The sequence below is a fragment of the Psittacula echo genome, assembly GCF_963264785.1.
Source record: "Psittacula echo genome assembly, chromosome: 6".
Classification (NCBI taxonomy): Eukaryota; Metazoa; Chordata; class Aves; order Psittaciformes; family Psittacidae; genus Psittacula; species Psittacula echo.
Genome location: NC_137743.1, coordinates 22,581,713 through 22,604,083, shown reverse-complemented (window position 1 = coordinate 22,604,083; position 22,371 = coordinate 22,581,713). Strand labels below are relative to the sequence as shown.

At 43.1% G+C, this 22,371-nt stretch overlaps 1 protein-coding gene across 1 annotated transcript in view; it reads right to left on the bottom strand.

Annotated features, from left to right (window-relative positions):
- The window catches only part of TLL2 (tolloid like 2), a gene marked incomplete at its 5' end in the record, with an annotated part of 96,730 nt that overhangs the window by 10,717 nt on the left and 63,642 nt on the right, over positions 1-22,371 (bottom strand). Inside the window, 7 exons of the mRNA XM_080621657.1 lie at positions 579-704; positions 4,249-4,444; positions 5,942-6,087; positions 9,666-9,778; positions 12,688-12,794; positions 14,747-14,862; positions 20,423-20,547. Of these exons, the coding sequence (XP_080477783.1) occupies positions 579-704; positions 4,249-4,444; positions 5,942-6,087; positions 9,666-9,778; positions 12,688-12,794; positions 14,747-14,862; positions 20,423-20,547 (929 nt within the window). The remainder of the gene's footprint in view (positions 1-578; positions 705-4,248; positions 4,445-5,941; positions 6,088-9,665; positions 9,779-12,687; positions 12,795-14,746; positions 14,863-20,422; positions 20,548-22,371) is intronic.

The following is a 22,371-nucleotide window of genomic DNA, read 5'->3' as shown; positions in this document are numbered from 1 at the left end:
AGCCGGGGCTTAAACCACGACAGACAAGAACAATGGGTGGATTCTCACACACCAACAGCTGTATTATTGCTGGTAGGAGCAAGCGCTAGTTTCAGGAGATCAACTGTATAAATAGAAACAGTTTCTACTGAAGATGTGTTGTAGAGTTGTTTTTTCCCTTCCCATAACAGAAGAAGGAAATTTACTCCTCAGTATGCAGAATGTCTGGTTTGCATGCAGGCGAAACATAGATACTTTATTCTGCAAAATAAATTAATTTTAAAAAATAAGAAATTCAACCTTAGATTGAAATACTTTTGTGCCACTTAACATTTAGGTTATAATGCCCATCCTCCCTTATGTTGCACTGTGGGAGATCTGGTCTGAACAGGAATCTCTGGTTATGAAGAGCAAATGGTTTTACAGATGTTTACCAGTACAGAATCAGTATTCTCAGTTTTTTAACCAAAGATGTTGGCTAAAGAAGGATTTTTTCAGGTGGGGAAAGATAAACAGAAGCAAAGAGGATCCAAGGGCAAGGAAAATCATCTCCAAGATTGTAGTACCCATACTATACAGACAATCTGTAGGTTACTCACCTTCACAGCTCTTTTTATCACCTGTCAACTCATAGCCAGGCTCACAGGTGCATTTGTAACTGCCCAGTGTGTTCTCACAGTGCTGCTCACACCCACCATTGTCTGGCAGAGAACATTCATCCATCTCTGTCAGGAGAAAACCAGAACAAGTCAGTTTCCTGACCACTCAAACCCCCTCATATTCCTCATGCAGCACTTCTGGACAGAAAGACCAGAGCACTAGGTGATGAGCCAAGTCCATGGAGCTGCTGCAAACCTTACAAGAGCTAAAGCACTCCTACCACCAAAACCATAAAGGTCTAAGAGTACTGTTACAATTCAGGAGTGCTTTTTCTGAACAGGAGCAGGAAAACATGATCTCCAGTAATGACTTCACTGCTTTTTGTTCTCATTTGCCCCTGTTTTGTTTTTTAAATTTCTCACTCTCTTGAGTAACTTCAGCTACCATGAACCAGCCCATCATGGTGCCCACAGTAATGGAGCTGTAGAAGGCCATACCTCATTGAGTGGGGTGCAGTGAAGGAGCTGTGAGAATACACAAGTAATCCTTCTTTTTCACAGATGCATGAAGACTTACTCCCCTAGACTCTGAATCCAGGCTCTTCCAATTACATCTCAACAGCCTGAACTGACATTTTAATATACAGATAGCCAGATGTACTGGCTTCTCACCCTGACCCTGTGCAAATGGATGGGTTTATTAACATGGTTGTGGTGGACTGGCCTCAGCTAGCAGCCAGGCTCCCCCCCAGTTGCTTGTTCACTCTCTATCCCCAGACTCCAGTGGAATGGGGGAGAATATAGGAAGAAAATGAGCAAGAAAGTTCTTGGGTTGAGACAGCAAAATTATCCACCAACTACTGTTGTAGGTAAAAGAGACTCAACTTTAGGGAATTTAACTTAATTTATTGCCAATTTAAATATTTGAGTATTGATTTGGGACTGGAGCACCTCCCATATGAAGACAGGCTGAGAAAGTTGGGGCTGTTCAGCCTGGAGAAGAGAAGGCTGCATGGAGACCTCATAGCAGCCTTCCAGTATCTGAAGGGGGCCTACAAGGATGCTGGGGAGGGACTATTCATCAGGGACTGTAGTGACAGGACAAGGGGTAACGGGTTCAAACTTAAACAGGGGAAGTTTAGATCGGATATAAGGAAGAAATTCTTTACTGAGAGGGTGGTGAGGCACTGGAGTGGGTTGCCCAGGGAGGTTGTGAATGCTCCATCCTTGGCAGTGTTCAAGGCCAGGTTGGATGAGGCCTTGGGTGGAATGGTTTAGTGTGAGGTGTCCCTGCCCATGGCAGGGGAGTTGGAACTAGATGATCTTAAGGTCCTTTCCAACCCTAACTATTCTATGATTCTACGATTTGGGTATTGGGAAACAAACACGGGGGGGGGGGGGGGGGGGGGGGGGAAGAAAAAATTAAAAAAGAAAGAAGAAACAAATGTCAAAACATTTAGGGAAAATACCTTTCTGTTCCCCTTTCCCAGGCTCAACTACACTCCAAACTCCTCTCCCCACCTTGTATCACCACAGCTTCAACTCAGTCCATTCAGCAAGGCCATGAGCATGCAAAGGCAGGAGGGGATAGGGAGCTACAGCCAGTACATGAGTACATGAGCCACTCCTTCCTTCTCATACTTTCCCCCCACCCGAGTCCTGGGTCCTCTGTAGGCTGCAGGGAGTATCTGCTCTGCCATGAAGCACCTCCACCTTCTGCTCACTAAGCAGGAGGTAACACCTCATACCAAGTGCAACATTTCCTACTAAGAGTAACAACTCTCACTTTGGTGTTACCTCTGCTGTTTGGCACTTTTTGTTCCTTCCTGTTTTATGTTTTCACAGAGGTGCCACCAACATAGCTGACAGGTTCATCTGTGTCCTGTGGTGGGTTCACTATGGAGTCAGCTTGAACCACCTGTTTGGCACAAGGCAGCCCCTGCAGCCTCCCACTGCCAACACCTTGCCACCTACACCCAATATAATGTTACAGTTACAGCTACTGCTACATTCATCAAATAGGAACAGTCTTGACTAATCATTGTAGGTCCCTTCCAACTGAAATATTCTATTCTATTCATAACACTGCCTTCCTGCAAAGCCTTGCCACAGTCAGGAGCCCCATACTGCAACAGTTCTAGACCAAGCAGATTTTATTTTCTGGTCTGTGGATTAACTATGAAGAAAGCAGAGTATTCCTTTGCTGCTCCATGACAGGTTCAATAGCTTCTAACATGGCTGTAAATCACTTGTGTCTGCAGCTGCAGTAGTAGTGCATGTTTATGCATTTTTTTACATAAAAAATATAAATACATTTATTTCTGACTATCTGTTTCACAAGGAAAGCACCCCAGATTCAGGTATGTAACTTTGTTCCCCTACAAACTTGCAGGAGGAGCTCAGATTCTAGAGAATGACTTGCTGCAGGCCAGAAAGTCTCCATTTAGCACTAATCCCTGGAAAACATCTCTGCCAGTCAGCCTGCACTTCTTTCAGCTCCTGAAAGAAGCCAAAATGTCTTTAGGAAGAAGTATTCTGTGCCTTTATGGAACATGAGAAATTCAAACAAGGACGTCTAGGCACTGTGAACATTGTTCAGGGTCTGAAATTAAATACCACAGTATTTGCCAGTGATCTTGCAATTGCCCTTTGTCATGGTCCATTTGGATCTCTCAAACTTTATTTAACTAATTCTTTTCTTTTGTGCATAAGTGCATGGATTAGGAATTACAGGCCATAAATTATGAAACCTTATAACTGGAGTAAGTGAATAAGTGAATTCACATGACAGACTAGTCCAAGCAAAGGGGGTTGAGCCCTGCTGTGTTTGTTGTATTTCTTAACAGGCTCATGAAATAATGTTTATTTCACAGAGTACATTGTCCTGTAAATTTGAGAGATCCAAATGGACCATGACACCCTTAACATGAGACAGAAGTTAAAGTAGGAATAAATAAGGGACTTATGCAATCCAAATATTAGCATTGCAGCTATTATTTCTGTAAAACTGTCACTGAACCCAAGAGAAACATGAGTATCTCTACCTTGCAGCAGCTTAGCAGGCATTTTCCCAAGTGGTTAGATATTTGGTTCTTGCCTCTATTCAACTCAGCAGAATGCTGGTAAAGGACCATGTCTTGGGTCTAGCTCTTAAGAAAAATCTTAGTCGTATTTACATCTTTCTGAAGAGGATCTCAGGTCAGGAACACATTTGTGTCCTAAAGCACTCAGAAATTTTCTCTGGGATTCTACTTGCATTCAAATTCACCTTCTCTCCAGAGGTTTCCTTTGGAATAGAACTTAGCAGAGAGTTGTTTGAACACTCTGTATCCAGTACTAGTACCTTCTTTGAAAATGTGCACTGGCATTGATAAGTGGAGGTTGCCTTCTGTCCAGCAGTGCAACACAAGGCATTAGTGCCTGTGCTGGTACTGACCCAGCACTCATTCATTCTGCTTTAATCAAGGAGGTGGTATTCGTGCCTCAGCATCAAACCTCTCTATACTCCCAAAACCATTTGTATATAAACTTAGTATTGGCAATTGTACAGGAAAGTCTAACAGCTTTTAACTACAAGTAGATACAATGGTAACTGATCACTTTGAGATGACAGTAGATTAAGGGATGAATGGTCCCAAACTTTGACCTTGTGAGGTAACAGATCATGTACCTTTAAAGAAATTTGCTGCAAAGCCTGCTTTATTGATGGTTGCATCAGATGCAAACTTCATCCATACTTTATTTGAACTGGATTTGATATCTTCTGGCTTCTCATATCCACAGAAGTGACCAAGCAGTGGGCTGTATTCAGTTAGGCCATCTCGGATCTCCAGGTAGTCATAAGAACATGCATCATGCCATTCAATCTGCAATAGGAAAAGGGTATGACTGTAGTTCACTAGTATGAGTGCTCTGAGTTAGGCTAGCTACCCAGTTTGACTTTGGCCAGAGATCAGCTCCAAACAAGCATCCTAAACAACTGGTCACAACGACATACTTGCCTCATTGCTGCCATTGAGCTCTCCTGGAGTGAAAACTGCATTCAAGCCTGGGCACATCTTGGTTCTACTGCTATTTTCATGGCTTCCTTTTGGTGAAGCCCAGTCCATGACTATCTACAAGCTGCTTTTCCATGGGAAGTTGGAAGGAACAGAGCAGAACAGCTATAAACAAAAAGGTTAAAGAAATAGCTGTGGAGTCACAGGGAGGAGGTGGCGGTGTCAGCCCTTTCCAGGACAAGCACAGTACAAGTACACAAGCCACAAGAGTCTATGGGGTTGATGAGATTTATCCAGGTCCTGGCCATTCCTATCTGTGACTTATATATACATCAGTAGTCAGAAACAGATCACTGGACACCTAGCTAAAAGTGTAAGACATTCTATAACCAGTAGGAGAAAAGCTTTTTTGAGCTGTTCAAAGCCTGTCTGCCATCTGGGAACATGATGTTACCTTGGAGAGTGTCATGGTATAAGCCGGTCGGCAAGTCAGCCATGCAGTTTCTACTCCCTCCCCCCCGCTTCCCCCCCCCCCCCGCTTCCCCCCCCCCCAGAGGGATGGGGAGGAGAATCGAAAGAATGTAACTCCCAAGGGTTGAGATACGAACATTCCAGTAACTAAGGTATAACACAAACCATTACTGCTGCCACCAATAATAAGAGAAATAACAAGGGAAGAGAATACAATACCATCCACTGGAGACAAGCCTGACCGAGCAGAGAGTGCCCTTCCGGGTAACTCCCAGTTACATCTCGGGCATGACGTGCTGTGGTATGGAATACCTCTTTGGATAGTTTGGGTCAGGCATCCTGTCCCTGCTTTCCCCCGGCTTCCCCTCCTCCCTGGCAGAGCATGAGACTCACAAAGTCCTTGGTCAGACTAAACGTTCTGACCAGCAACTGAAAACATAGGTTTTATCAGTACTGTCCCCAGGCCAAAAGTCAAAACCACAGCACTGCACCAGCTACTAAGAAGGAGAAAAAGTGACTGCTACTGCTGAACCCAGGACAGAGAGTCACAAACATCCTGCAATCTGCCAAGCCCTAGCGACACCTGGATCGTGACCATTCAATTTCATTTGACCAGGCTGAAAATTTAAGGACTCATGAGTCCTTACTTAGCATTATCTACAATTTTGTGCCCCTTCTAATTCTTTCTGTCTAGAGCAGCAGTTTTTGAAAACATGTATTTAAAACTTGGCTTCAAAATGAGCAAACTTCTGGTGAGAACAGATTATGTTATGAAGGACTCAAAACAAGTGGGTTTTTTTTTTTAGTATTATTTACACTGCTTTCTTCTTCATTTTAAAGTATCTACAGAGGCAAAATAATATTCATAATATAATATAAAATTACATTTCTCACCTCAAAGGCTTGGAATGTGATTCCTACGTGAAAACCCTCAGAAACCATGATCTTCCAGATGCACTCTTTGGAAGGTCTGTAGTCATCTGGGTAATTGGGTGATTGGATCTGGCCAGCATCTTTGCGAATTTCTCCACCACAAATAGCTTCGTAAAAAAAAGTAGCAAAACCACAAGATTGCAGGTTTTTCATTAGGTAAAGCTTGCTCCATAAATAGTCTTTTCCCTTGTTCAAATCTGTATCAATACTGCTTGTTACACAAAGGCAGCATACAAGTCATGGAAGCTTTTACAAATCTAGCATTTTGTCTTAGTGACAGTGTCTCCTGTCCTTCTGTGCCAACCGCCATAGAAGGTGAACTCACTGGGACAAAGAATTTTTACGAATTTTCACGTTTCACACTCCTGGTCACCTTAATAACTGCTTAAAACCTGCTTCGAGCAATAAGGACTGCGGGAAATTGGCAAAGAAACCAAACAAGAAACAGTTGCAAATCTAATCCAGCCACAAGATGGCACCATTAGCAAGCATGAGTTCAGCTGTTCACTAGGAGACCACCAGGCTGACTGCAGTGTATGAAAAATTAAGGCTGCTGCTAAATATAAGGATGAGTAAATTTAAAGACAAGAACAGAAAGTTTAATGATAATCTAGCTTAATACAAAACTAGCAGAGACCTCAAGGACAATAGCAGTTCAGCATAATTGTCTGCAAGACTGTAACAAATGAAAGTAAGACCACAGGCTAAAACTTGTGCTAGCCCATGATGTACAAAATGTATGTCTACAGAAGGCATATGTATGTTTTGGCTGTCCTTAAAGTCAAGCAAACAAAACGTACTGACAGTAAGTACAAGACAGATGGAACTGCAATGACACCTGCCAGACATCAACCATCTTCACTCTAGGTGTCTTCCCACAAGACACTGTATTCAGACGTGGGTCTCACTATACTGTCCTGGAAATTGCTTGCATTGGGTAATATTGCCTTGATTTTGCCTTGTAAGCTGCTAATGCTTAACTGTGACCTAGTTAAGAGCACTGACTCACTAATGCAGCGATAACTTCTTTCCTAGAGAATCAGTACTAAGGCACCACCAAATAGTTGCACCCAAAATACAGCTGCAGAGCATAACATAGTTTGAAGTTGAAATTCATATATTCAGATCTACAAGTGGTGCTAGACAGAACCTCTGAGTAAACCTTTAGAGAACTGTCTCCCCGTAAAACTGTCAGCCAGCAAACAGTATCTCTACCACTGCCATAGTTCACACTGAAATTCAGCTGAGCTTCAAAGTATACTGGAAGAGCATTACTGTAAAATGGAAAGAACATCTGCTGGTAAAGCCTCAGAAGACAATAATGATGACAAATTCAGGGCTGCCAGCATTGCTGTAGGGCAAAACCACCAGCATCTTCCCATCTTGAATCTCATGAAAGAAAAGGAAAACAACTATGAGAACACTTTCACTACATTAACTGTCATTTAGTATCAAGTTATTTTCCCATCATGCGGCTACATCCTTCTGTCTCTTTCCTCCCATTTATTGGAAACTTTAGGGCCAAGACCTGGAGGAATCCAAATCCAAAAATCAGTCCTCAGCCACAGAGCTCCTAGCAGTGTTCAGATGTACAAGCATTTACATGCACTCTAAGTAAAGCAGAGCACAGAGAAATCAAGTGCTAAACCATACTTTTGCTTTTTAGTATGTGAGGAAGAAAAGTTCAAAAGAAAAAGAGGAACTAACAGTAATGCAGCGAGGTTTTGGACAAAAATTGTTAAAAATTAAACATCTAAGCACAATCCCTCCTGAAAACAAAAGTTACCCTTGTTGCCAAGACACAGAAGTCACAACAAAGGAAAGAAACAAGCCATTGCCAGGGTTTGCACTGAAGGTCAATAGGGACTAAGGACTTTTGGAAACTCTCCAATTTCAGCAAATAAATTATGGAGAGAGGTGCTGATAATCTCACTACCTGCTGCTCTGTCATGAGGAGGCTGAGTTAAGAATTATACAATGGACTGTCACTGGTTCTGTGGTGCAAGTTGGCTTCCACCAGTCATACCCTCTGCTTGCTCTGAGGCTTAGCCATAGATTTCATACCTTTCCAATTGGAAGTTTATTGCAGGAAAGGGTTACAATAAAAAGCCAGAGTCTTGAAGACCTAGAAGAATGTGAAGAGTTGAAGGGAAGTTTGACCACAAGATGCACATTCTGCTTTCATTTGCTCTCCTCAAAAGTTAAGTGAAGCAAGTATAGCTCATATTTACTAAGCCTCTAGGGGTCATTTACTAATCAACAGGAAATACAGAAAATTATCAAGAGAAAAGAAAGCTTGCATAGTGACTTTGGCATGTAAGCAAGGTAATATTTATTTTCTTCCAATACTATTTAACAATATGAAGCATGATGCCATATTAACATCCATGGTTTTGAACAGAGAAGTTGCTTCTCCAAAGCATTCCTCACTTTGCCATTTTTTTTTTCTTTTTCTTCTAAAGTTGGAGCAGGTATCACTGGGGAATAACCAACTGTAAGAATTAATCTGACAAGCCCATCAACACAAAAACCCAAAATAAATCAGTCTATTAGAGACACGCTAGCTTGATCACTTCTAATTCCAACAAACTACCATAAAAGGGGTGTTACAAACCACATGGTTCAGGCAACAGCTGTTTCTCAGGAGATATGTAAAAAACCCCATAATAAAGGAAGCTACTTCTGTCTCTGGGGCAACAATTCCTGTAGAAATCAGATATTTCTCCTGTGAAACAGATTTGTTAGCCCCACAGTGTTGTGAAATCCTCATATGCTTTATTTGCACTTCTCCAACAGTCCCATGTTTTCTTCACTTCCCTCTGTTAGCATCATTACTCATGAGTATATTGGACATTTGAACACTGGGCTTCCAGTGTCATGCTTGCTTCTGTCGCTGCAGAAAGAAGATAAAGCAATGTTGATACCAATACAGTGAAAGTCAATACTGTGGAAAACACTGGTACTTCTAAGAAAATGCCTGTTTCCTGAAGAACCAGAAAGGCTTGTAATACATTTTAGAGTCAATACCGTAAAAAAATTAGCATATATGGAAAAGGGATGTTACTCATTTGTTACTGACTTTGGTAGTATTGCTCTGCTGAAGTGGTTTCAGCATTCCATGCCATGCAAGTTTCCAAAGTACCTGACCTGCAGAAGATCTGATATGCTAATTTCTAATCTTCTGTAAGTAAAATATACAAGGGAGAAGCCAAAGAACAATCTTTGCATTTGAGAAAAAACAAGGCAAAACCAAAAAGACTAAAAAAATAAATAATAATAAAAAAATAATACCCTCAAAACCCACAACAAAATAAGCTGCATTAAGTGATGTAAAATGCATGATCCAAAACAGAATTTTGCCCAGTAAGTTACTGAAAGAAATCCTGCTATACCCAGCACTGCTGCTTGCAGGGGCTGGTTACGGGAAACAGAATGTGGTGTATGAACAGAATCTATAGCTCCATGCTGCCATCCTGTTGTCCTCCCAAAAACGTGATGATCTCATTGGAAGATCCATGCCTTGTCTGCTGAAGCAGCCTGCAAAATCTGCCAATTCCCATAAAGACAAGAGTGAGGGCTGCATCTAACCATGTGGTGACACAGAACTCCTGCTGATCCCATAATCCCCTGCATCCTGTTCTGTCTGCTCTGTGCAATGCAACAGACTTTTAGCTAGTGGCTGTACCTTCATAGACCACAAAGAAGCCTTTGCCCATGATGTTACTGCTGCTCCGGAACTCGATCCACAGCCTGCTGTCCGTGGAAATTACTGGTTCAGGGATCTTGTCACCACAAAATCTACCTAGAAGGCAGGAAAGAGATGATCAAGATCTCCTGGCTGATGGGCAGCACAGCATAGCAGGCACCTGTGGCTCCACGAAGCAAAGAGGCTGTGGTTAAAGGAGCTGTGCTTTTAAATGACTTTCTGTTCCCATTCCCCGCCCTCCCCATTAATTCATATCCTCTTCAATTATTAATTCAATAAAAGTGGGAAACCATCCCTTGTCCTTCTAGAGATGTGACATGAGGAAACATCCTTTCCACCTGATAGACCTTGGAAACTCCTTCAGCATTTTGCACTTAAGAGAAAATTGTCCAACTAAAACCAAAGGCAAGATGTGGCCATGCTGATGAGAAAACACTGTCTATCTTGTCCTCTGCTCTCACCTCTTCCCAGTTAAGCCTTTGCAGTCATTCAATCTCTTTCAAGAGAGACCAAGAGCCCTTTTGCTCCATGATTCACCCATATTTGAGCTCTCTGGCAGGCACCAGCACTGGTAAATACCCAAATCCTGCCAACAAGAATGAGCCCTGAAAAACGACAGCTGCAGATGTCCCAGACAACCTTAACAACCCTGATTTGGTGCTCCTCTACCTGTTTGTTCTGGCTCTTCTCAGTGGCAAACAATGATAGGACAAGGGGTAATGGGTACAAACTGGAACACAAGAGGTTCCACTTAAACTTGAGAAGAAACTTCTTCTCAGTGAGGGTGACGGAACACTGGAACAGGCTGCCCAGGGAGGTTGTGGAGTCTCCTTCTCTGGAGACATTCAAAACCCGCCTGGACACATTCCTGTGTAACCTTATCTAGGTGTTCCTGCTCTGGCAGGGGGATTGGACTAGATGATCTTTTGAGGTCCCTTCCAATCTCTAACATACTGTGATACTGTGATACTGTGGTTCAACTGTAACAGTTCCAGCCAGAAGCTCCTCACAGAAACAGAGCAAGAACCAAGTATGCAATGAGAAGACTCAGTGCAAATGTGGTTCTTCACTTCAGCTGACACTAGCAGGGCTATATACGAAATTCAACGTGGCCTTGGCATCCTGTCCCACTGAATCCCCAATGAGAACTTGATAGGGGCAGAGAGCAGCTTGCGAGGTTGAATTCAGTCAGGACAGCAGTGATAGGGATCCTGGCATTGCATCACCAGGCAAAGGCTTACCTCCACTGGGCAAAAAACCTGGTTAATGCCTTACCTGCAAGACACCACCTTAATTCCCATTAGCAGGCTACACTGGTGGTTCCCCACACTGAATAAGGTGTCAGATAGTTCAAAGCTTGTTGGCTGGCAGGTCACAAAGGCTATGACCTTCAAGGATGCATGAGCTATCCCTTTGTGGCAGGCCACAAGTGAGTTGCAAACTTTGTTTCTCTTCAGCAGTTTCACCACCAACTTTTTTCTCTTATGAAGTCACCCATCCAAATATTATCTTGGATCCTAGCTTTACTTCGCTACTCAGTTCTAAGCCCCTATATCCCCAAGCTGCCCAGCACTGCTGGGGCAGTGTGACAGCCCTGCAGTGTACCAATAGCATCTCCCATCTCCACTCCCAAAGAGCATACTAACAAAAAACATCAGCACTGCAAAGCACCTTCCTCTAGGGTCACTGAGCAACTGCCTCCTGGATTTAGACTTGGAGTTTAACAAGGGTGTCAAAGAGAGGAAACGCAGATGAGGAACAAGAATGAGCAAACTCCTCAGAGTGTGATAAAAGGCCCATTCATAAAAAGTTATACACCATTTAAAGGCTGGGTTTTCACACACTTCCCTGGGAAAATATGCAGTGCACATGTATTTTTTTCTCCCTGCAAGAAGCCCGTGCTTTCACAATTCACACTAATCCCCACCCCCTGCTGAATTGCCGTCTGTTTGCCTCTTCTGAGCTAATTTCATGGCCTCAGCTCCTTGCGGGAGCCGTGGCCACTCATGCAGTGTCTCCTTCCAGACGGAAACACTCACAGGTCCACCTGCACTGGGGGACAGGGAGGTGCTTGGCTTCTGAAATACCTTTTACTCAGCAGAAAAAAAAAAAAAATGAGGAGCTAGGTTGCAGCTGTTGGAGCAATGTTACCTGATGCATGTACAGCAGAAAACAGCAATACATGCTGCCAACCCTGAAACAGGCAGCAAGTGGTAAAACCAGCTTCCAACTCTGCACTGAAAGTCAAGCCCATGGAAACTTCTGGAAAGCAGCATGGCTTCAGCCTTAGCACCTCACCTGGTACCAGGGCTGGGATGTTGAGTGGGGCCAAGAAGAGCACCCAGACCTCCCTAAGCCTACTGACCCCATGCTGACTAGCCCACTCCTGTGCTGCAGCATGGGGCGTAACACCTCTAACACAGCTGGTGATGCTACACAACCTGATCACTTATTTCCTTTCAGACAGGAAGAGCTGTTTGCAATGCACCATTTTACATTTGAGAGAAGGAGTAGAGTAGGGCCCTTGCACACTTTGACATCCTAGGCATGGTCTAGTAAGTTCCCTGCTAGAAGTACAGACGCTCAACACACAGACTACTTGTGTATTTGTGAACACAATACTTTATGCAGGAGCTTGGGCCAGGAGCTCTATGGCTGCTTCATTCTCGTTGCCTGGCAGTTCTACCCTGCTCTTAGGAAAACCCAATGATAAAACTCCAGAGACCACATTTTCAGTCCCAGCCATGCCCTCTCTGCATCTCTTCTCAAGCCACAAAAGGAAGGAATAAAGACTCTGCTACCAAAGGGATTGGAGCAGGGATCATTTGATGTGAATACAGCACACTGACATCCTGGATGGAGACATTAATGGATGGCCAGTACACTGGCTCAACGGAAGCTCTTCCCAGGTAAAGAAAAGTTTGTTTCTGTTTGTTTTCCCCACCTACCTCCCTAAGCATCAAGAGGAACACACAAAATGCAATTAAAATGAAGCAACCACTCACCCAGCAGTGGAGCCTTCCTCCAGTAGCCATCACGCACCTCCACATAATCATACCAGCAAAGGCGACTTTTAAATAGGTCCATTGATGTGAAGTTTAACATAATCTGAAAGGAAAGAGCACACACTTCTGTGGGAAGGGAGCTACTTTAAAGGGAAGACCCTACAGATGATGTGCTTTACCTCTGCTACAGTGCTGCCTAAGTGAGTTTACAGGAAAAGACAGTTGGATAGTTTGCTGATTTTTTAATCAGCTTTCCTGAAAAAAGAAATGCTTCTCAAAGTAATTTAATGAAACCATGAAAGTACATGACAGCGGACAGCACTTAACTATCCATCCTGTAATTCACAGTCACTGCTCCTCAGTTTCTAAAATTACTAAAAAAGCCCTATTTGTTGCAGTTTAGTTGGGTTTAGTTTGTTGTTTGTTTTTTTTTTTTCATAAAAATTTGAATCACTGGTTTTGATTAATGTGAACATCATGGAGAAACACATAGACCCAAAACACAGATGTTTGGGGTCTCTACCCTTATATAAATGACACTTGTAAGAAATAGCTAATTTTGCTGACAAGTTTCCACATCCTGACAATTATACCCACACCATCATTATGATGCAATTGTGTTCAGTGGCTTTACTGAGCAGAGCTTAGCATTAAAATTTTATCCCTTTGATCTCCTTCCTCTGTAACATGGAATATAGGCCTCTCTATGGGCTCATGGAAGTAATTGACGGGGTGTACTTCTGGCATTTTTCCTTGCAAGATTTGATGAATTTATTAACTTACATCAACAGTCTGCTTCATTAGATTAAAATATGTATTTTCCCCCAAAGGCCTAGCTGGATGTGGAGAGTGCAGTCTGGAACTGTGTCGCTTATTTTGTTCACACTTTAGCAGTTTTTTGACTTACAACAGCAAAAAGAGATTCATCCGCTCTATGCAAATGAATACTACAAGCCCAGTATCTGTTCTAAGCTAATGCCTCAGTGCTATCCTGCTACTTTGTATCAAGTGCTGCATTTGATTAAACAGATAAATTGAAGCATTAATCTTTTAATCTGAACTTGGTTTTTTTGTTTGTTGTTTTTTGTTGGGTTTTTTTTACATCAGCGGTTCAGTATTTAGATGCTGGGTCCTACCCAGTACAACTCTTCTGAAGAAGCTGAGACAAAGGGAGAATTTACAGAAACATTTACACTGCAAAACTCCCAGTGCCATAGTCTCAAAACCTGGACAGTTCTTGGCACTTCTGTCCCTGGCGAAGCTCTCTCTGCAGTGAATGGTGGGAGCTCATCACTGCATTGGACCAGGCCTGCAGAAGACAGAACTGTGTCCCAGAGCAAGACATCTGCTGCAAAATGAATGAGCTCTGCTCTTCTTTGTTCAAGTCTGAGTCTTAAGTGTGTCTCGAGGGTGGTCCTCAGCAAAGCGACTCTGCTGAACAGCTCCCAGGCCAGACTGTGCATTCTTGCAGGCTGGTATGGCATGAAAGGCCTGAAGGGTTGGTGTTAGTGGATTAAGGAAAGATTTCATTTCCACAGGAAGATCAATAAAACAAAAGGAGCTGGGAAGAAAGTGGACGGGGTGGGTAATTGATGCACAGCAGGGCTCAGTGTTTCAAGACAGGGAGCAGGAGTCCCCCTGACAGGAACATTATGCTGTGTGACAGGAGCAGGCTACTAATGTCAGTCACAGCTCCTCAGACTGTCTTTGGGCCCCCAGCTTGCTGGCACATTTTATCCAACTCATCTGACTGCCACCTGTGGGTGACACACAATGTCCACGCAGGGTTCAGCCTCGAATAGAGAGGAAGGATCAGAGATCAACATGCAACCCAGACCTGTGGGGGGGCTCTGCTCCAGCAGTACCTCTTCTCTCCTCAGGACCATGTATTCCCGTATTCTCTGGAGGACAGCAGTGGTGCTCAGGAGCATTTCCAGGCTCCAACCCTGCACTCTGGGCATGTTGGAGATCATTGGCAGTTGCTAAAGCCATCATCACAGGCAAAACCACATGCAAGGGAAGCACAGAGTACACCTTGTGCTGGCTTGCACCTACCTTCTCCCCTGGGGTCACTGAGATCCTCCAGACACAGTGGGAATAGGATGGGTAGCCATTTGGAAAGCCAGGGGCTGAAAAATTCCCTGTTGAGTCCTGCAAAGTCTCTCCACAAGCTGCAGGAGGAGGAAAAAGAAACCAGCAATGAGGAGTGACTTTCTGAAAGACATCAGGGGCTACCAAAATGCTTGCACACAGTTGTGTGCGGGTTGGTGGCTGGTGCTTCAACGATGCTCATTCATGGTACTGGACAAAGGTCACTGACCAAATGAGACCTTGCCAAAGGGGTGATGTGAAATTTGGCAGAATCCTCTGGATAGATGATGATCAGTGCAAGGACACAGGTGAAACAGCTTTTAAAGAGGCACCCTTCCTCCTTCATCTTCCTTCCACATGCCAGCACTTTCAGGTTTCAACCCTACTGAGGAATATCTTATCCATCAATCAAATGCAAAATATCAATCCCACTCCATCTTGCAATCCCAAGACTGCTGCCAGCAAATTTGTTTTCCCTTCATTACAAGCTGCACAATGAAGTTCTCCTTAGTTACCATTGTTAAGTGTCTTTCTGGAGGGCTAAAATATCCTAACAAAAGCAGGGCAAGCCCACTGCCCTCATGCTTCATCTGTTCAGCACCTACCCTTCTGTCATACTGTGCAGGATAAAATGTAAGCACTGCAGCTCACTCTGCTCTCCAGCTTCCTGTTTTTATGGCCTGCTGCAGTTGATGAAATGTAGATCCCAAAGTGACTTTTAGAAAGCAAGTAATATGCACACACATATGCTCCTTTCGGGAACCACAGCTTCCAACATCTGGGAAAGCTGTGACTACTGTAGTTCCTGCTCTCTGATCCAGAAGGATTGAGCTGGAACAGTGAGTGACCATCTACATCTGCAGAGCAGCTGATGGGTTAGGTGGGAGGCTCATAAATATCTGAGCTCCCATTTCCGTCAGAGTGCTCACTAGACACATGCAAACGCCTACTGCAAGGAGCAGGGACTTTGGCTTACCTGCTTTCCAGTTGTTTTTCCAATTTCATAATGAGCTGATCTTACAAAGCTGTCCTTGACCTGCAACTTGGTTTCCACAGTGATGGTAAGGCATCTCCCAAAAATCTTGTTAAGCAGCAGTGCTTTGAAAGATCCGACAAGGTCCTCCCCTTCCCACGGAAATGCCACAGGATATTCCTCTGCCTCATGTTATCACACCCTTGCTAATTTTTCAGCCATAATTACATTTAGATGGGTGAGTTGGAATTTGGAGGTGAAAAGAGACTGGCCCCATTCAAAAAGTTTAATATCTTCAAAAAAGGAAAGAGGGAGTCACCTAGGCCAGAATTTCTTAATTTCCCTGAAGCAGTTTGATCCCCAGCTTGACAGAGCAGACCAGATGAACAATAGGTGGGGACATAAAAAAGGGTTTTGCCCAATCAAACAGCTCATAGGGGTGCTCTGAAAGGTGGAGTCACTCCAAGGAACAAGTTGCACAAGTTGCACATATTTCAAGGCACAGGTCAGCATGGGATCTGGAAAAGTGATTCCTGTCAGGAAAGCCAAAGGTATTTTAAACTACCTGAAAAAAAGCACGACTTAGCAAAATCAGCAGGTAAATGCACACACCTGCCCTAGAGGAATGAAGAAAATAAATGAAAGGTCAAAACCTTCACATTGCTCCTTCCTTCTCAAGCAGTTTTGAGGCCTGAGAACTCCCCCTACATTATGCAACTACAAAGGAGCATTGCACAGCAAGTTTGAGTTTCAGTTCTGCAGAAATAGCTAATATCCTCCCATCTCTCCCAAAATATTTGGCAGGTGATGCTGTCTGTACTCATCAGGTGGGCAGAAATATGCTTATAAAAAGTGATAACATGCATGAATCAGAGAAGAAATAAGGCTGCCATTTGCAAAATAAGTATACTTTCTTCCTTTCTACCTCTTGCAATGATGTCTTGCCTTATTATTTTCATCAAAATCTGTTAGGATAATTTCAGCTCCCAGGATGCTCCTAGGATTCTCAACTAGGAAATGCATGTTACCCATTTAACAGTTAGACATCTCAGAGAAGCTGAGTCCCAGTCATACTTATGCTGAGGACAGCAAGCCATTCTTCAGCTAATCCTCTGGCATCACCACTGGTCAATGCATGGTCTGGAGTGACCACCACCTTAGGATGCGGCACTTACTGCTTATCAGCTGTTTAATGGTACACTAAATCTTTTGAAAATGTACAAAGAATTGGAAAAAATGGTATAATGCAGGACCATTCTCAATTTATAGTTTAACCATTCCTGCAGAGTTAGGCTTGTTTCCTTTAGCTCAGCACAAAAAGCAGGACATGCTGTTTTCAAATCTTTTGTAGTGACTATACTCATCAAATCCTTAACCATTTAACCATACCAAATCTAGCATTTACTACTATGTAGCAGAATGCATCTTGCCTTCCAGAAATTCTTTCGACAAATTTCATTTGGTTTCACCTGGCTTGACACTAACTTTAACCCAGCAGGTATAAGCTTTGGGGAGTTAAGAGCAATTTAAACCAGCAGGGTTTTAGAATGGAAAAGCTAAGCCAGCCCTAACTGTAGCAGCCACAAGAGCTCCAGTCTAATGAGTTGGAAAGCCCTGTTTCTTACAACAGACACAGCAGTCGTCCTGGTTCATGCCAGTGCATGCTTGTAACTCATCCTCCACTACGTTAGCTCTTTTTCGGGGGGATTTTCTCAGTCATTCTCAGATGGAGACTCTCCTTCTAAAAGGGAAACCATCTGCCATTCAATTTCTGTATTATGTTGTTGCATTTTACCTAAAATTCCTCAGCTTGGCTACTGAACAAAATTGTCCTCAACCTAAAGTCTCATTCAATCCTTGCTGGAACACACAACTGCAGTCCTTTGTTTGTGAACTCCTGTGCTTTGCATTTTGCAGAGGAATAGAACTTTTCAAGCTACAGATTCAAATGGCAGCTGAAGATATTAATGTTATAAAATACACTGCACCCCTTCTCTTCAAACGCAACATGTGTATAAATTTTGATGCAAAGCAAAAAAGAAAACCAAACCAAACCAATAGGTATGTGAAGCAAATTTGTTTTGTAGGCTTCAAGCTTCGATCATTCTGCTGCCAAGTATGTTCTGAACTGCAATAATGTGTGCTAAAGCTTTATGGGAAAAAAAAAAAAACAACCTAAAAAGTAGAAAAGTTCTATTTTGCAAGTGCAAAACTTGAGACTCAGAAGAGTCCTCATTTTAAAGAAAGTTGCTTTGTGCTTTTAGTTTGACTTTAACCTCAGGCCAAAGTGGCTTTTCAGCTTGCTTCAAGAAATCTGAGTCTGTAGTTGATGCTTCCAGCTATGAGAATGAAAAGCCTGCTTGCATTAAGTCTGACTCAATCAAAAAAACATGGTACAAAACATTCTTTTTTTTTTTTTCTCTTGAATATTCAAACAAACAAATTCCTAAACTAATCCATGAGACGATTTTCCAAGAACTACATCTTGTTCAACCAAAGCAAATGATAGAAAATTCTAAATGGTAAAGAGAAAACCAAAAAAGGCAATTAGAACTAGCACACCTAAGAAAGTTATACCATTCACTATAAGCTAAGCAGAGATCCTTAAAAATCACAGATCCTGAAGTCATCAGAATTTATTCTAGACCCTTATGAACCCATGCTCTCTGACCTGTAGCTAGTACAGAGAAGCAGCAGATTTGCACAGCAAGTTCCTATTGCCTCATGAGTGGTTCACAGAGCAGTGCTAGCCAGCTACTCACTTAAGATATGACTCTGTATACTGGTAAACTCATCCCTCCCTTCCCATATTCTTCCTCTCTCTTCGATACGCTTATTCCAAGAGGATTAATCACATATTTATATTAGGTTTATAACCAGTCAAAGCCACTCTCGACTGGACCAATATGCTGGCCAGACCAACCCATATAGATAAACTCCTGGGCCATGCTTGCAAAAGGCCTTTTTTTCCTCTCTGCATTATTATGAACGTTCATGGTAATCTGCAAAATTAGGGCAACTTTCTCATTCTCTGACATGTTTTCATGGATGTTTCATTACCTGCAGAAATTCAGCAGAACTTGTTAAATTTTCTGCTTCTGAGCTTCACACTTCCCATGCTCTCTCCCTTCTCAGCTGCTGAAGTTCATGCCACAGGCACCAGACTGGGTGCCATCTTTGCTTGAAGCTTCTTTCAAGCAAAGAGCCTTTCTTTATGAATCCTCATATTCAACCTGTCCTAAGACCAGCAGATTACTTCTCTGAAATTTAGTTTTCTCTATTAACCTATTCAGCTAAAACTGTTGCATAAACTTTCACTGTCTAACATCTCCACTTTAAATGATCCTTCTGTTCTGATGGCTAAATTTAGTCTCCCAATCATATCTGTGATCCCAAGTCTCCTTCTGACTGTTGTGGTTTAAGCCCAGCCAGCAACCCAGAACCATGCAGCCACTCGCTCACTCCCTCCCCTTCCTCCCCCCGCTCCCGGAGGGATGGGGTGGAGAATGGAAAGAATGTAACTCCAATGGGTTGAGATAAGAACAGTTCAATAACTAAGGTATAACACAAAACCACTACTGCTATCACCAATAATAATAATGATAAGGGAAATAACAGGGGAAGAGAATATAACTGCTCACCACCCACCGACTGATACCCAGCCCAACCCAAGGAGTGACCTAGCCCTTTCAGGTAACTGCCCCCAGTTTATATACTGGGCATGACGTGCTGTGGTATGGAATACCTCTTTGGCTAGTTTGGGTCAGGCGTCCTGTCTCTGCTTCCTCCCAGCTTCCCCTCCTCCCTGGCAGAGCATGAGACTCACAAAGTCCTTGGTCAGAGTAAACATTACTTAGCAACAACTGAAAACATCGGTGATATCAGCATTGTTCTCCGGCTGAGAGTCAAAAACACAGCACTGCACCAGCTACTAAGAAGGAGAAAAATGACGGCTACTGCTGAACCCAGAACACTGACAATCTTTTCAGACCCCACAAAAAGTAGGACCCAGACTCTTGGTCTGGTATGTCACACATATGTAGATGGCTTCTCTATCAAAGTTGTTCCCAGTCGATCAACTCTTTGACAGCAGACAGAGTGATACAACCCTCTCTCGAACAGATCAGGGCACCAGCTGCCACCACCTGGTTGTTTCACAAATCAGCATTTTTGAGCTTTCTTCCATGTTATCTCCCAAGCCTCAGTGCAACACGCCATAATCACAGGATAAATTTGCCATTTCCTTATGGCTCATCTCTGGGACAACAATTATATAAATAACTCAACAGAAGTGTGATGGTTGGTGTGCAGAGAACCAGTATACCAGATATCTCTCTGGTATAGAGAAATATAATATAGCCACTTTGCTACCTCCTAGACCCCACTCTTTCCATGGTCTTGTACACCGATTTAATTTTCTATGAGCAGAGTCTACATTGGACCAACCTGAAGCCCTAAACCAAACAGGAATACTGGCAAAGTACTAATAGGAGACACGTTAGGCAACTTCAATTCTCCCACAGCTCCAGCCTGAAGCATTTGATGGTCTGTATATCCTGAGTCTCTTTCATCAAAGGAATCGTTAAGGTGCTCTTGAATTCCAGTGCCTTACAGATAAACCATATAGCTATAATAAAGTTGGAGCCATCTCCATAGGCCATATTTACCTGGGCATTTGTACAACTTCCTCGCCTGAGCGATGTCTCCCTGACTCAGGCGAATACGCTGACCAATAGTTGGCCGGACCCCGTTATCATCACGACGGGGAAGGATGGTGTCGAGAAAAACCCCTCTAAAGGAAGAACAGAGACACAGAGCAGTGAAGTAGTGAAAGTGACACAATGCACAGGAAGTTATTCTGGCAGGCCTCCCACATCATCCTCTTGACCATATCCCATGCTAACAAGCAAGATAAATGCAGATTGTGATAACTGCATGTCTTGAGGTGGCCTTCTCACTAGAGCAGACAGCTTCCAAATGTACAGACAAGTCTGCCAAGCCAGTAAATTCCTCTTTTGATATATCAAAATTGCTCCTGCCTCTGTTTGAGTATAGACACATTCTTTGCCATAAATCAGAAAAGGCAATGAAATATTCTTGCAGAAGGTTCATGGCACATCTGGCTCAGCAGAAGCACAGACTGGACACTTAAGCCAAAGGAGCAGAGGGAAAAGGAGCTTGTCCAGGAGCAGATGAGGTTGGGCCAGCAGTGACTGGTTGCCACAGACAAGAGAAAAATATCAAGAGTTCTACCTTTGTTCTACACAAGTTTCCAAGCTAATAACTCAACTTGTCTCTGCTTATTTTTCCTCACTACTATTTCTTCCATGTGGTACTTCATACTCAGGAGCTCTTTACTGCACCTCTGATCTTAGTCCAGTAAAGGACTTAAGCTGGGGCCTCACTTCCATCAAAAAGAAAAGTCAGTGCATCCAAGCAAAATCTTGCATGCAAGAGAGACCCCAGGGCAGCCTTGGCTGAAGTGGGAGGAAGAAGAAACCAGAATTTCAGGTTGGTAAATTCCAAGCTCTTGCAGCCAGGCTGTCCAGTCCACAGGAACCATTTCACTGCACCCCTGAATGCCTAACAGGCTTGGAGGTGCCAAGGCTAACAGTGAGCTTGACAGTTCAGCATCAGCTCAGTGGGGTAGACTTCTCTGAGGGGCAGAAGCAATAATTTCAGTACTGCGTAGTCCTGATGAAAGAGTCTTCAGGTATGGGTTAAGATGAAGTAATTCTGTTCACTGGGATGCTCAGCTGTGTAAGAGCCTTTGGAAGGAGTTTGAGAGGGCTTTTTTGCATTGGTTTAATTTTAAATAAATACTGTAAGTAGACAATTTGGATCACAGCTGTCCAGAGCTGCAGTCAGTATGCTTGAAAATAAAGTGTCATTCTATTAAACATTTTTTGTGAGGTAAACTTATTTTGTAAATATTCAAACTGAAGATAGAGGGAAATTAACTGAATCTGGTTTAGAAACCAGAATCAGCTTTTGCATGGGAAATGCTGTTTTTCTTCAGTGGTAGGAAAATTTCTGATTCAGCACCAAAATCAGTGCTTACAAGCTCTGAGGTGAGCCCATCAAATTTTGATTGACAAATTCAGGCTGCCATTCTACATGCCAGCTGCGTGCCTCAGGCTGAATTTATTTAAGTTCATGCACTGAAAATAAATCCTCCGATTCCAGAAACACCACTTACAGAGAAACAGGTTGGTAAGTTTTCAAGCCTCCTCAGGAGTTCACATAAGAACTAGCGTTTGGCAGGGACATACTTCTGTGGCCAGTGAAATGCTTTCTGTATATCTCCAGGCTCAACCAGAGAAGAATGACAAAGTTTAATAGAGAAACCACCACTTGCACAAGCAAATTTTTGATTCTTTTTCCCATTCCATCCCTCACAACCGCATACTCACAGACCCCAGCCTTCTGCACATAGCATAGAGCTAGGGTATTGCTCACACAATACTTCAAATTATGCTTACAACTTGCCAAACACATTTTCTTCCAGAGGGCTGTACCCTAGGCTGGGGCTGTCAGATTTCTGTTTTTCCTTCTTCCACCAACTGAATTTTGTACTCCCTTCACATGCATTGCTGAACATGACTCCAAATTAGGA